Raw genomic sequence first — 14,525 nt, forward strand, 5'->3', positions numbered from 1 at the left:
ATATGTCACCTGACTCCCTAATCAATGTGTTCTCAGAAAGACCTCTCCTTCCAAGACCTGGATGACTCTCCCAATGATGTGTTACCTTTGACTCATCCACCCTGTTCTAGCAGCAGACATCTAAATCCTCAGCCCTAGAAATCCGAGGAAGTGCTCTGGGGCACTACTGTTGTTCTGTATTTCTACTGTCTCTAGTGTAACAACTTCTCGACTAGGCAGTGAAAAACCTGGATAAGCTTAGGGAACCACCAGGGGCGACGGAAGGTCGCTGCACCTGCACCCGGTTTAGATAGAGATCGGGCAGCCTCCATGCCACATACAAGTCCTAAAGGCAGCAGGCGAGGACAGCAGAATGCAGGCTTGGGGGCAAAGTCACTGAATTTGTCTTCCTTTAAATCTCTATGTCCTTTCCCCTTAGTTAATTACAGATGGTGAACGTATATGACATGCATAATCCTTCCACTGAAAGTGCTCAGAGAAAGGGTATGAAATGGTATTTTTCAAATGAACATAATGTTACCAGGAGCAGACTGGCAAAAGTTTTGGTGATGAGAATTTCAGATTTTGGAACGGATAAGGATATCAGTGATCATCTTCTCTGAGACTGTTTTAAGACTGTTGTCAGACTCTTTGGAAGCAAATGCAAACAGAAAGCCAGCAGATTTTGTAATTATACCTTGTAAAGCTGTTTTCTGCTTCTAGACACCCTAATAAGCATACCCTGTTCAATTTAATGGGGTATTAAATGGGGTATTTTATTTGTACTTTTCCATCACTTCTGCAAAAAAACCTTCAAATATCATTATTAGATCTTTGTGAGTGACCTCTTCTGCTTGTTTCCACAGGTAGCCCATGGCGGGGGGTGGGGTTTGGTTTTTTCTTTTAATTTTTATTGGAGCATAGGTGATTTACAACGTTAGTTTCTGCTGTACAGCAAAGTGAATCAGTTATACATATACATATATCCACTCTTTTTTTAGATTCTTTTCCCATATAGGCCATTACAAGAGCATTGAGTAGAGTTCCCTGTGCTATACAATAGGTCCTTATTAGTTATCTATTTTATATTTGGTAGTATGCATATGTCAACCCCAATCTCCCAATTTATCCCTCCCTCCTTTCCACCCTGGCAATCATAAGATTGTTTTTTTACATCTGTGACTCTATTTCTGTTTTGTAAATAAGTTCATTTGTACCATTTTTTAAGGTTCTACATATAAGCAATATCATATGATATTTCTCTTTCTGTGTCTGAATTATTTCACTGAGTTTGACAATCTCCAGGTCCATCCATGTTGCTGCAAATGGCATTATTTCGTTCTTTTTTATGGGTGAGAAATATTTCATTGTATATATGTACCATATCTTCCTTATCCATTCATCTCTCGATGGACATTTAGGTTGCTTCCATGTCCTGGCTATTGTAAATACATAGTGCTGCAGTGAACACTGGGATGCATGTATCTTTTTGAATTATGGTTTTCTCCGAATATATGCCCAGGAGTGGGATTGCTGGATCATACAGTAGCTCGATTTTTAGTTTCTTAAGGAACCTCCATACTGTTCTCCATAGTGGCTGTACCAATTTACATTCCCACCAACACTGTAAAAGGGTTCTCTTTTCTCCACACCTTTTCCAGCATTTATTTTTTGTAGATTTTTTGATGATTGCCATTCTGACCAGTGTGAGGTGATACTTCGTTGTACTTTTGATTTGCATTTCTCTAATAATTAGTGATGTTGAGCATCTTTTCACATGCCTTTTGGCCATCTGTATGCCGACAGACTAGTTTTATAGATAAGACATTGAAGCCTGCAATAGCCAAGGGGCAAAGAAACTCAGCAAAAACTCAGCAGCTACTCTCTCATTCCATTTCTTTTTATTAAACCAACAATTTGAACAGACCATCAGCCCTTATTTCAACTCCTTTAGCTTAGCGTTTTTATTAACTTACAAAATTAGAACTGTTTCCTATGTTAAAATGAAACATTGGGAGGTGACTTCAGATATTAATTAGGTAAATCAGAAGAGGGAACATGGAAAAGTATTGTTGCCTGTGTTCCTGTAAATTATCTATTAGTAAATTTTGGTGATCTCTAACACATGCACAAAATACAGACCAAAACTATGCTGTTTCCTTAGTGGACTTAAGAGCTTAGGGGGAAGAAACATTTACAAGAAACCTCAGAATTGTCCATGGCATCAGATTTTCTATCTCCTAGGTCACTGTAACTGGCTTATGAGTGCATGACCACTACTACCCTTTGTAGTTCCAAAATTCTGAAATTCTCATTCTGAAAACTGTATCATAAGGCGAAAGTGATGCGGCAGCTCACATGCTGGGAAAGTTGGTGCAGGGCGCAGGAAGAAGGGGGTTCGCGCTGTTTTGACTTTGTTGGAGTCAAGCCTCAACTGTGACTGTGGCCCCTCCTGCTCCCACCAGCTCTCCTTCAGCTTCTCCCGGTTCAGGAGAAAGAGGGTGTATGTTATCGTGCTCAGCTGTTGAGAGAGAAAGAAAGCAACAATAATGGCAGATGGATGCTGCAGCCGTGTGGCTGACAGGGTCTTGGTGCTCCAGCCGGGTGTCAGGCCTGAGCCTCTAAGGTGGGAGAGCCGAGTTCAGGACATTGGTCCACTAGAGACCTCCTGGCCCCACGTAATATCAATTGGCGAGAGCTCTCCCAGAGATCTCAATGTCAACGCTAAGACCCAGCTCCACTCAACAACCAGCAAACTCCAGTGCTGGACACCCCATTCCAAACAACTATCAAGACAGGAACACAACCGCACCCATTAGCAGAGAGGCTGCCTAAAATCATACTAAGTTCACAGGCAGCCCAAAACACACCACCAGGCACAGTCCGGCCCACCAGAAAGACAAGATCCAGCCTCATCCACCAGAACACAGGCACCACTCCCCTCCAACAGGAAGCCTACAAAACCCACTGAACCAACCTTACCCACCTGGGGCAGACACCAAAAACAACAGGAACTATGAACCTGCAGCCTGCGAAAAGGAGACCCCAAACACAGTAAGATAAGCAAAATGAGAAGACAGAGAAACACACAGCGGATGAAGGAGCAAGGTAAAAACCCACCAGACCAAACAAATGAACAGGAAATAGGCAGTCTACCTGAAAAAGAATTCAGAGTAATGATAGTAAAGATGATCCAAAATCCTGGAAACAGAATGGAGAAAATACAAGAAACGTTTAACAAGGACCTAGAAGAACTAAAGAGCAAACAAACAATGATGAACAGCACAATAAATGAAATTAAAAATTCTCTAGAAGGATTCAATAGCAGAATAACTGAGGAAGAAGAACAGATAAGTGACCTGGAAGATAAAAGAGTGGAAATGACTACCACAGAGCAGAATAAAGAAAAAAGAATGAAAAGAATTGAGGACAATCTCAGAGACCTCTGGGACAACATTAAACACACCAACATTCAAATTATAGGGGTCCCAGAAGAAGAAGAGAAAAAGAAAGGGACTGAGAAAATATTTGAAGAGATTATAGTTCAAAAAACTTCCCTAATAAGGGAAAGGAAATAATCAAGTCCAGGAAACGCAGAGAGTCCCATACAAGATAAATACAAGGAGAAACATGCCAAGACACATATTAATCAAGCTATCAAAAATTAAGGGAAAATTAAGGGAAAAGCAACAAATAATATACAAGGGAATCCCCATAAGATTAACAGCTGATCTTTCAGCAAAAACTCTGCAAGCCAGAAGTGAGTGGCAGGACATATTCAAAGTGATGAAAGGGTTAGGGTTAGGGTTAGGGTTACTCTACCAAGATTACTCTACCCAACAAGGATGTCATTCAGATTCAACGGAGAAATTAGAACCTTTACAGACAAGCAAAAGCTAAGAGAATTCAGCGCCACCAAAACAGCTTTACAAAAAAATGTTACAGGAACTTCTCTAGGCAGGAAACATAAGAGAAGGAAAACTCTTATAAAAACAAACCCAAAACAATTAAGAAAATGGTAATAGGAACATACATATTGATAATTACCTCAAATGTAAATGGATTAAACACTCAACCAAAAGACACAGAATGGCTGAATGGATACAAAAAAAAGACCCATATATATGCTGTCTACAAAAAACCCACTTCAGACCTAGGGACACATACAGACTGAAAGTGAGGAGATGGAAAAAGATATTCCATGCAAATGGAAATCAAAAGAAAGTTGGAGAAGCAATTCTCATATCAGACAAAATACTTTAAAGTAACGGCTATCACAAGACACAAAGAAGGACACTACATAATGATCAAGGGATCAATCCAAGAAGAAGATAGGGCAATTGTAAATATTTATGTGCCCAACATAACAGCACCTCAATACAATAAGGCAAATGCTAACAGCCATAAAAGGGGAAATCGACAGTAACACAATCATGGTAGGGGACTTCAACAGCCCACTTTCACTAATGGACAGATCATCCAAAATGAAAGTAAATAAGGAAACACAAGCTTTAAATGATACATTAAACAAGATGGACTTAATTGATATTTATAGGACATTCCATCCAAAAACAACAGAATACACTTTCCTCTCAAGTGCTCATGAAACATTCTCCAGGATGGATCATATCTTGCATCACAAATCAAGCGTTGGTAAATTTAAGAAAATTGAAATCGTATCTTTTCTGACCACAACGCTATGAGACTAGATATCAATTACAAGAAAAAAAACAAACACATAGAAGCTAAACAATATGCTACTAAATAACCAAGAGATCACTGAAGAAATCAAAGAGGAAATCAGAAAATACCTAGAAACAAATGACAATGAAAACACGATGACCCAAAACCTATGGGATGCAGCAAAAGCAGTTCTAAGAGAGAAGTTTATAGCAATACAATCCTACCTCAAGAAACATCTCAAATAAACAACCTAACCTTACATCTAATGCATTTAGATAAAAAAGAACAAAAAACCCCCCAAAATTAGCAAAAGGAAAGAAATCATAAAGATCGGATCAGAAGTAAATTAAAAATCGTATGAGGAAACAATAACAAAGATCAGTAAAACTAATAGCTGTTTCTTTGAGAAGATAAACAAAGCTGATAAACCATTAGCCAGACTCATCAAGAAAAAAAGGGAGAAGACTCAAATCAACAGAATTAGAAATGAAAAAGCAGAAGTAACAACTGACACTGCAGAAATACAAAGGATCATGAGAGATTACTACAAGAAGCTCTATGCCAATAAAATGGACAACCTGGAAGAAATGGACAATTTGTTAGAAAAGCACAACCTTCCGAAACTGAACCAGGAAGAAATAGAAAATGTAAAGAGACGAATCACAAGCACGGAAATTGAAACTGTGATTAAAAATCTTCCAACTGGGCTTCCCTGGTGGTGCAGTGGTTAAGAGTCCACCTGTCGATGCAGGGGACACGGGTTCATGCCCCGGTCTGGGAAGATCCCACATGCCGTGGAGTGGCTAGGCCCGTGAGCCATGGCTGCTGAGTCTGCACATCTGGAGCCTATACTCCACAACGGGAGAGGCCACAACAGTGAAAGGCCCGTGTACCGCCAAAAAAAAAAAAAATCTTCCAACTAACAAAAGCCCAGGGCTAGGTGGGTTCACAGGCGAATTCTATCAAACATTTAGAGAAGAGCTAACACCTATCCTTCTCAAACTCTTCCAAAATATAGCAGAGGGAGGAACACTCCCAAACTCATTCTATGAAGCCACCATCACCCTGATACCAAAACCAAAGACGTCACAAAAGAAGAAAGCTACAGGCCAATATCACTGATGAATATACATGCAAAAATCCTCCACAAAATACTAGCAAACAGAATCCAACAGCAGACTAAAAAGATCATACACCATGATCAAGTGGGGTTTATCCCAGGAATGCAAGGATTCTTCGGTATACGCAAATCAATCAATGTGATACGCCATATTAACAAATTGAAGGATAAAAACCATATGATCATCTCAATAGATGCAGAAAAAGCTTTTGACAAAATTCAGCACCCATTTATGATTAAAAAAAAATTCTCCAGAAAGTAGGCATAGAGGGAACCGACCTCAACATAATAAAGGCCATATATGACCAACCCACAGCCAACATCATTCTCAATGGTGAAAAAGTGAAACTATTTCCACTAAGATCAGGAACAAGACAAGGTTGCGTACTCACCATCATTATTCAACATAGGTTTAGAAGTTTTAGCCACAGCCATCAGAGAAGAAAAAGAAATAAAAGGAATACAAATTGGAAAAGAAGAAGTAAAACTGTCACTGTTTGCAGATGACATGATACCATACAGAGAGAATCCTAAAGATGCTACCAGAAAACTACCAGAGCTAGTCAATGAATTTGGTAAAGTAACAGGACACAAAATTAATGCACAGAAATCTCTTGCATTCCTATACACTAATGATGAAAAATCTGAAAGAGAAATTAAGGAAACGCTCCCATTTACCACTGCAACAAAAAGAATAAAATACCTAGGAATAAACCTACCTAAGGAGACAAAAGACCTGTATGCAGAAAACTATAAGACACTGATGAAAGAAATTAAAGATGATACAAAAAGATGGAGAGATATACCACGTTCTTGTATTGGAAGAATCAACATTGTGAAAATGACTCTACTACCCAAAGCAATCTACAGATTCAATACAATCCCTGTCAAACTACCAATGGCATTTTTCACAGAACTAGAACAAAAAATTTCACAATTTGTGTGGAAACACAAAAGACTCTGAATAGCCAAAGCAATACTGAAAAAGAAAAGTGGAGCTGGAGGAATCAGACTCCCTGACCTCAGATTATACTACAAAGCTACAGTAACCAAGACAAGTATGGGACTGGCACAAAAACAAATATAGATCAATGGAACAGGATAGAAAGCCCAGAGATAAACCCATGCACATATGGTCACCTTATCATTGATAAAGGAGGCAAGAATATACAATGGAGAAAAGACAGCATCTTCAATACGTAGTGCTGGAAAAACAGGACAGCTACATGTAACAGAATGAAATTAGAACACTCCCTAACACCATACACAAAAATAAACTCAAAATGGATTAAAGACCTAAATGTAAGGCCAGACACTATCAAACTGTTAAGAGGAAAACATAGGCAGAACACTCTATGATGTAAATCACAGTAAGATCCTTTTTGACCCACCTCCTAGAGAAAAGTAAATGAAAACAAAAATAAACAAATGGGACTTAATGAAACTTAAAAGCTTTTGCACAACAAAGGAAACCATAAACAAGACGAAACGACAACCCTCAGAATGGGAGAAAATATTTGCAAATGAAGCAACTGACAAAGGATTAATCTCCAAAATATATAAGCAGCTCATGCAGCTCAACATCAAAAAAAACAAACAACCCAATCCAAAAATGAGCAGAAGACCTAAATAGACATTTCTCCAAAGAAGATATACAGATTGCCAACAAACACATGAAATGATGCTCAACATCACTAATCATTAGAGAGATGCAAATCAAAACTACAATGAGGTATCACCTCACACCAGTCAGAATGGCCATCATCAAAAAATCTACAAAGAATAAATCCTGGAGAGGGTGTGGAGAAAAGGGAACCCTCTTGCACTGTTGGTGGGAATTTAAATTGCCACTATGGAGGTTCCTTAAAAAACTAAATAGAACTACCATATGACCCAGAAATCCCACTACTGGGCATATACCCTGAGAAAACCATAATTCAAAAAGAGTCATGTACCACAATGTTCATTGCAGCTCTATTTACGATAGCCAGGACATGGAAGCAACCTAAGTGTCCATCGACAGATGAATGGATAAAGAAGATGTGGTACACATATACAATGGAATATTACTCAGCCATAAAAAGAAATGAAATTGAGTTGTTTGTAGTGAGGTGGATGGACCTACAATCTGTCATACAGAGTGAAGTAAGTCAGAAAGAGAAAAACAAATACCATATGCTAGCACATATATATGGAACCTAAAAAAAAAGTAAAAAATGGTTCTGAAGAACCTAGGGGCAGGACAGGAATAAAGATGCAGACACAGAGAATGGACTTGAGGACACGGGGAGGGGAAAGGGTAAGCTGGGACAAAGCGAGAGAGAGGCATGGACATATATACACTACCAAACGTAAGGTAGATAGCTGGTGGGAAGCAGCTGCATAGCACAGGGAGATCAGCTCGGTGCTTTGTGACCCCTTAGAGGGGTGGGATAGGGAGGGTGGGAGGGAGACACAAGAGGGAGGGGATATGGGGATATATGTACACATAGAGCTGATTCACTTTGCCATACAGCAGAAACTAACACACCATTGTAAAGCAATTATACTCCAATAAAGATGTTAAAAAAAAAAAAACTGTATCGGTGTGCCTCCAGTAATATTAGGGTTATTTTAAGTTATCATTTCATGCCCTTTCTCTGAGCACCTTAAGATGCAGGATTGAGCACTGATTTCATACATTATCAGATGTAATTCACCAAGGAAAAGGGATATAAAGAGAAACTGTCTGGTCCCCAACTGGCTTGTGGAACCATAACCATGCAGAGGATCACTTCAGAGTAAATTACTGGAATGGAGATGTTTGAGTCCTTGCAATGCATTTCTTCAAAATTGGTACCATGTGTCCCGTCCTCAAACTGTGTCAAGTAGGGTGAGTGTGATCCCTCTGTGGTCATGGAACGTTGCTATCATGGAACCCTCTTATCGATGCTCTGGATGAATAGGGGCAACACCAGCCAGGGAAGCTAACAGGTAAAGGAGGAAGGTACAAAGGTGAGTAGGTTATGCTAGGCTTTCTCTCACTGAGAGCATCTGTCAAGTCCCCGGCATTCCTCACCACGTGGAATCTCTAGCAGTTTCACCACCATCAGTGTCGTTGCTCAGCCTGGATGTAAATGATACTTGGGGCTGGAGAATCAAGTGAATAAGTCATCAGTACGTGTGTGGCACAAGGGACGTGGACCAGGATGAAGGAGCAATAAAAACCTTGACAGGCTAAGAAGAGCACAGGCAGAATGCTCAAATCTAGTTAAGAAGGTGGAAGGACAGATGTGAGCAGAGGGACTTCCCTGGTGGTCCCGTGGGTAAGACTCCACGCTCCCAGTGCAGGGGGCCTGGGTTTGATCCCTGGGCGGGGAACTAGATCCCACATGCCGCAACTAAGACCAGGCACAGCCAAAATAAATAAATAAATAATAAAAACAAATCAATAAATATTAAAAAAAAAAAAAAAAAGATGTGAGCAGAGGCAGGACCCAGCACTAGAGCACAGACTCTGAAAACACCCATGTTTCCAGCCAGGGGCAGCACCAGAACCACCACCCCACCCTGAGTTCACCCTCACCTCCTGGTGGGGTAGGGAAGTATGGCCTAGAGTTTCTGCATGTGGGTCAGGACGAGACTCAGGATCCTTCCAACCAACACAGTTAAAACCAGGAGCACATGAACCAGTTCAACTGAGGCGATGCTCACTTCTCTCTAAAACCAGATAGGCCTGCTTTAGTGAATAACATTTTAGATCCAAGAATATTTTTCTTTCTCTTTTCTTTGACAGCAGGTGTGTGCGGCAGGGCTGGGTCTCTCCTTGGTTTTTTTGGGAGTCTCCAGAGGCAGAGGTCCCCAGCACATGGGCTATAGTAGAGCTGCTTCTTCCCATGTGGGGAGGCAGGGGTGGGTCGCACACATGGAGCGTGCAGTCCTGCGGGGAAGGTCTCGTTTTTCGTCGAAGTTCCCTTGCAACAGTGGGGAATTCAGTGAGGCCCAACAGCAACTGAAAATTGGATTTAAGACCGAAGGCAGCTCCAATACATTGGGACAATTAGCATTCATGTCACTGACTACAGTTACTTTCATAAAATGTGAGTTACTTTCATAAAATGCATCATGGCCTTACATGACTGTGATTACTAGAGCAATGATGGGCTCTTTCTTGATAAGAGCACAGAGCCTAGGGCTAAAGAGGCAGTGACACTAATTAGATCTGTGGATCACTTAGTCCCCTGGGACTCAATTTTCTCATCTGTAAAATGAGGAATTAGGTGATGTCTATCCTTCTTGCACTCCAGCAGTCCATGGTTGTTTGCAAGCTCACCTCTCAGTGAGGTGAGCCCAGTTCTGTGAAGAAACGTGTGGGCAGACTTGGCTTTTTGTAGGGTTTACTTTTAGCCATTTTTTGCCGTAAAAGGTCCAACCCAATTTAAGGTAACTCCTTTCCACCTTGTTGGTTCCTGGTCCACCTCAATTCTATTCTAGGGTTTCTGGGTTGGTATAAGCCAAACACCCACCAAGTGTCTGTAACTGGACTTGCACCTAACCTGGAGGCCTGAGAACGTGCCAATTTTTAAGATGCCATGTTCGAGTGCTGTAAACCATCGAATCGCCCCTGGGGTGATTTCAATTATTGCATGGATCCTTTCAGAAGTACTCCCCCCCAGTATTATATTGGTAATTACTGCTCTACTTCACCCAGTAGTTTTCACGTTAGAGCTCATTTCTTTTATGTTCCATTCCAGATTAAAACATCGGTTATTTGGGCAACCCCAAATGTTTCCTTCTCGATCCCGTTATGGGTAATAATACTAGCAATACTTCTTGGATTACTGGTTCTGGCCATTTTAACCTTGGCTTTATGGAAGGTAAGTTTATTTGCTTTCTTTTCCTTTTTCAGTAGAGAGGCCACGGAGAGGATTTAGAAGGATATACCTAGGATTTTAAAAGACAAGGCTAGAGGCATGATTTGGGAATTTCCAACATAGGGACATGAAGGGAAAATGGTCTTGTTTGCTTTGGCAAACTTAGTATGCTTGTGGAAGTGACATTTAAGAAGATTGAGGGTGTTTATTGCTGCTTTTATCTTGTAATTTCTTGTAAATAAATGTAAAGAGAGTTGGACTTCATTAACTAAGACCTGTGATCTTCTTTCCAATATGCTTGGAGTGATCATGTTATGATGAACACTTCTTTTTCTTATTTAATTAATCGAGATCTTCAGCTTTTTGTTGACACAATCCTATCAGCAATACTTTGAGAGTTTTCTTTATAAGCACTATACGGATGCAATTAATATAGTAATTAATTATTACATGGGCTTTCAATGACACCACATAGATCATGCATGTTCTAATATTCTCAGACTTGCTTTTCTGATCTTGCCAACTAGTCCATCTCCATTAAGAAGCCTTAACTTACTCTTTCATGTGTTTTGCTAAAGTTTCTACTAAAAGTCTACAATGTGAGTTAATTTCTGGTCCCCAAACCACAGTACTGCCAAGTTTCACAGAGCTTTCCATTCCAAAATAGAAACAATGTCACAGTGACATGACTGTGAAAGTAATTAATCCAGTCACATCTTAGTTAATCGCTATTGTTGGCATTCTCCAAAATCATAGTGTATTTTTATTTTGAAACAACATGAGGCATGCTTAATAAACTGAGAAAACCTTGCCTTTTGAGTTAAATAATGGCTTTCCTGATCATTATCAGCTGTTTTGTGCCATCCTGAGCCCACAAAGGTCTACTGCATAGTCTACCTTTACAAATAGACTTTCATGTTAGTCTGTTATTTATATAAACTTTATGTCCATAAATGATGCAACGATACACAGCAATTGATAGAATATTGCACTAGTCCTACAAAGGAAAGATGACTCAATGGTTATAAGTCAAACCCAACAAATTGGGCTTCCAACCTAAGAAACAATAAGAATTAAGGTTCTAGGTTCCTAGGAAAAGTTATATTCTCCTAGACCAAGTATTCCTTTGAAATTCAGGAGAATGAAAATTCTATAATCACCTCTTCCCCGAGTTGCTAATTGATTTTCAGAGTCACGAAGATGTTCTGGGATTGAAATAAAGGACCCATCTAATTTTCCTCCATATACTGTATGTTCCACCAAGTGCAGAGAGATAGACAAGCATCTCCTCACTTCTTCCTTCAGTCCATCCCAAGGTAGCCCACAGTCCACTTCAGGAATCTGCCATCCCTGGCTGGCAGTTCACATTGCTGCTGGCTCCAGAAAACACGTCGAAAGCAGAGAGGGACTCCTTGGGCCAGGTTGCTGTAACCCCAGAAAAATATACGAGGTCCATAAGTGGTTTATATAAAATGAACATTCTCCCACCACCATGGACATTGCAGGAAGGACACAGACGCTCTGCGTAGGCAATGAATTCCTCTCTGCAGGTAAAGAACACACTGCTTTCACCTCCTAATTTGGAGAATTGAGCAGATTATATTCTCAGAGCACCAAGTTCCTTAGACAACAAATAAAGGGAAAACTCTTAGAATGAGGACTTTCACAAATTCTCAGGATGACCTGACTTGCTAGCCTGTTTCTCTCTTTGTAGTGCGGATTCTTTGACCGAGCAAGACCCCCCCAGGATGATATGAATGACAGGGAACAGCTGACCAATGAGAAAACCCCTGAGGCATGAAAAGGAAAACCAAAGACCAAACGAACTCCGACACTGGTCCAGTTCAAAGAAAAGAAGGATCAGGAAGGTTCAACCAAGGTTTTCCTCTACCTGCCAGTGTCCTAAGAATTGGAAAGGCCATGGTATCACCTTGTCTACACTGTGCTTTAGAAAAGCTGCCTCGGATCCCAGTGACCCTTTTCCGGAAGGAAGCATCCTTGACGCTGCAGAAACAATGGACAATTGCGGAAGATGTCTTTGGCTTGAGTCCTTCCGTATTTGGCAGACACTTTGAAATGGGTATGGGAACATGAGGTTGCTTTCCAGATAAATCCAACTGAAGTCTCAAAGATGCAATGTCTGAATTAGGATAGACTTTAGAAGGTGAACTAGGACCAAACCTTCCGACACTACTGTATCCAACGGAATATTTGACACCTCCCTCTGGAAAAGAAACATTTCTAATGACGTTACTGCTCAGGGAGACCAACCTATGCTGTTGGGACTGTGAAAGTACTTTGGAAACGGCAAAGATCATCTTTGTAAGTGAGGATAACGATTTATTTATTTATTTTCCATGGCTCTAGGCTGATACTCTAGAGGATTTGGAAATTAAGATTTGGTTCGCTGGTTTTCAAAATCACTCACTAGATTTCCCTCCGAGATATCCAGTTTGTGCATAATATATCATTTAGCAGAACTTAGTCAGGATTTAGACAGCGTTAAAGAAAAGCAAACTGGTATTTGAAGACCGTTTCACTCAACACCTTGCTGCCTTCTACCTGAAATTACTTTTATTCACACTTTCCAGGGCCTCACATCTGCTTAATTTAGCTTTGCAAAAAGTTGCATTTGTATTTCCTTTTACAAAAAAAAAATTATAATAATCTTTCCGTTGACTTAATTAGCAATATACAAATTTCCAGGGACTCTTGACCCTCGGTGGTGCTTAAAAGTAATGGTAAAATTTCTAGAGTCCATTAATAAAAAAGCAATTTAATAATTTGGGTAAACATATTATTTTTAATATCTACAAGAGGCAATGCCAACATTTAGCTTGGTATTAAACACCTATTTTTTTCTACTACACCTCAAACTTATATTCACAGAAAAGACATATTAAACATAAATAGGAGGAAACATAAAGTTAGGCAGATGTGAGATGAACCTAGAAAACATGTTCCTAGGGATTTTATTTAGAATTGCCTATTCCCACTTTACTATTCATTTTTACTGCTAATCTTTATAGCACATGACTTTGGAAAATAATTTTTACTTAAGCTATTTTCCCATTGTCTTTAATTTAACCATCACAGAAACTTTATGTTTAAAACTCTTGTAAATAATCCATAATCATGTGTAACAGTATCATTTTTCAAGTAAAATTGACCAGCCAAATTTATATAGTCTGCCCAAGTTTGTATCCTTTTTATGATAATGAAAAACTATTACGAAGAGATGCTGAACAAATTTTATATTTATGTGCAATATTTTATAGACCTATGTATCAAAAGCATGTTTACACTGGCATTAGTTATTTTTAAAATTAATATCCTGAATATTAAGTATGATAGAACCAGCAGACCCAAATCCTTAAGTTTATGAAGCAGGTGGAAAATTTATATCCCTATTTCAATAATCACACTTGATTTGAAAGATGAGCCAGACTCACAGACACTAAATTTTCGGTCATGACTTAACCTGGAGAGGAGCCATTTGGTCACAGCTGCACAACTTCTTTGGAAACCAAACGAAAGGCACATGGACGAACACACTGAACAGTTCATATTCTTCCCGCCTGTGAGTTAAAGTCTGTCACGGTAGTGGTTTCAAGCTGTCAGGAACCCAAGTCTGGCTCCCAGTATGTGTGGCTCACTGGGAGAGAACTGCACATTTCAAAGAGTTGGAGGGTCCCACACCAGCCACAGGGGGTCTTAGGTGTTAGCTGTCTGGGTGGAATTGGTCGTACAGGGAGGTGGCCGTTTCTGTAAGATGATTGGAGGGATGTCTCTCCAATCATATCACAGAGATGGGTCTCTCTTCCCCCAAATAAAGCCCTAAATCTTCTCATCATGCCTGACTTCTGGCCAAGAGAGAATAAAAGATCCCT

The 14,525-nt window shown here is 39.9% G+C and overlaps 1 protein-coding gene across 1 annotated transcript in view; it reads left to right on the forward strand.

Annotated features, from left to right (window-relative positions):
• ITGA8 (integrin subunit alpha 8) overlaps window positions 1-13,302 on the forward strand; it is a 178,849-nt gene extending 165,547 nt beyond the window's left edge. The window contains exons 29-30 of the mRNA XM_004278600.4: window positions 10,516-10,638; window positions 12,350-13,302. Coding sequence (XP_004278648.1) covers window positions 10,516-10,638; window positions 12,350-12,436 — 210 coding nt within the window. The 3' untranslated portion in view covers window positions 12,437-13,302. The remainder of the gene's footprint in view (window positions 1-10,515; window positions 10,639-12,349) is intronic.
• Window positions 13,303-14,525: the final 1,223 nt, after the last annotated feature.

Source organism: Orcinus orca, chromosome 2 (assembly GCF_937001465.1).
Source record: "Orcinus orca chromosome 2, mOrcOrc1.1, whole genome shotgun sequence".
Taxonomy (NCBI): Eukaryota; Metazoa; Chordata; class Mammalia; order Artiodactyla; family Delphinidae; genus Orcinus; species Orcinus orca.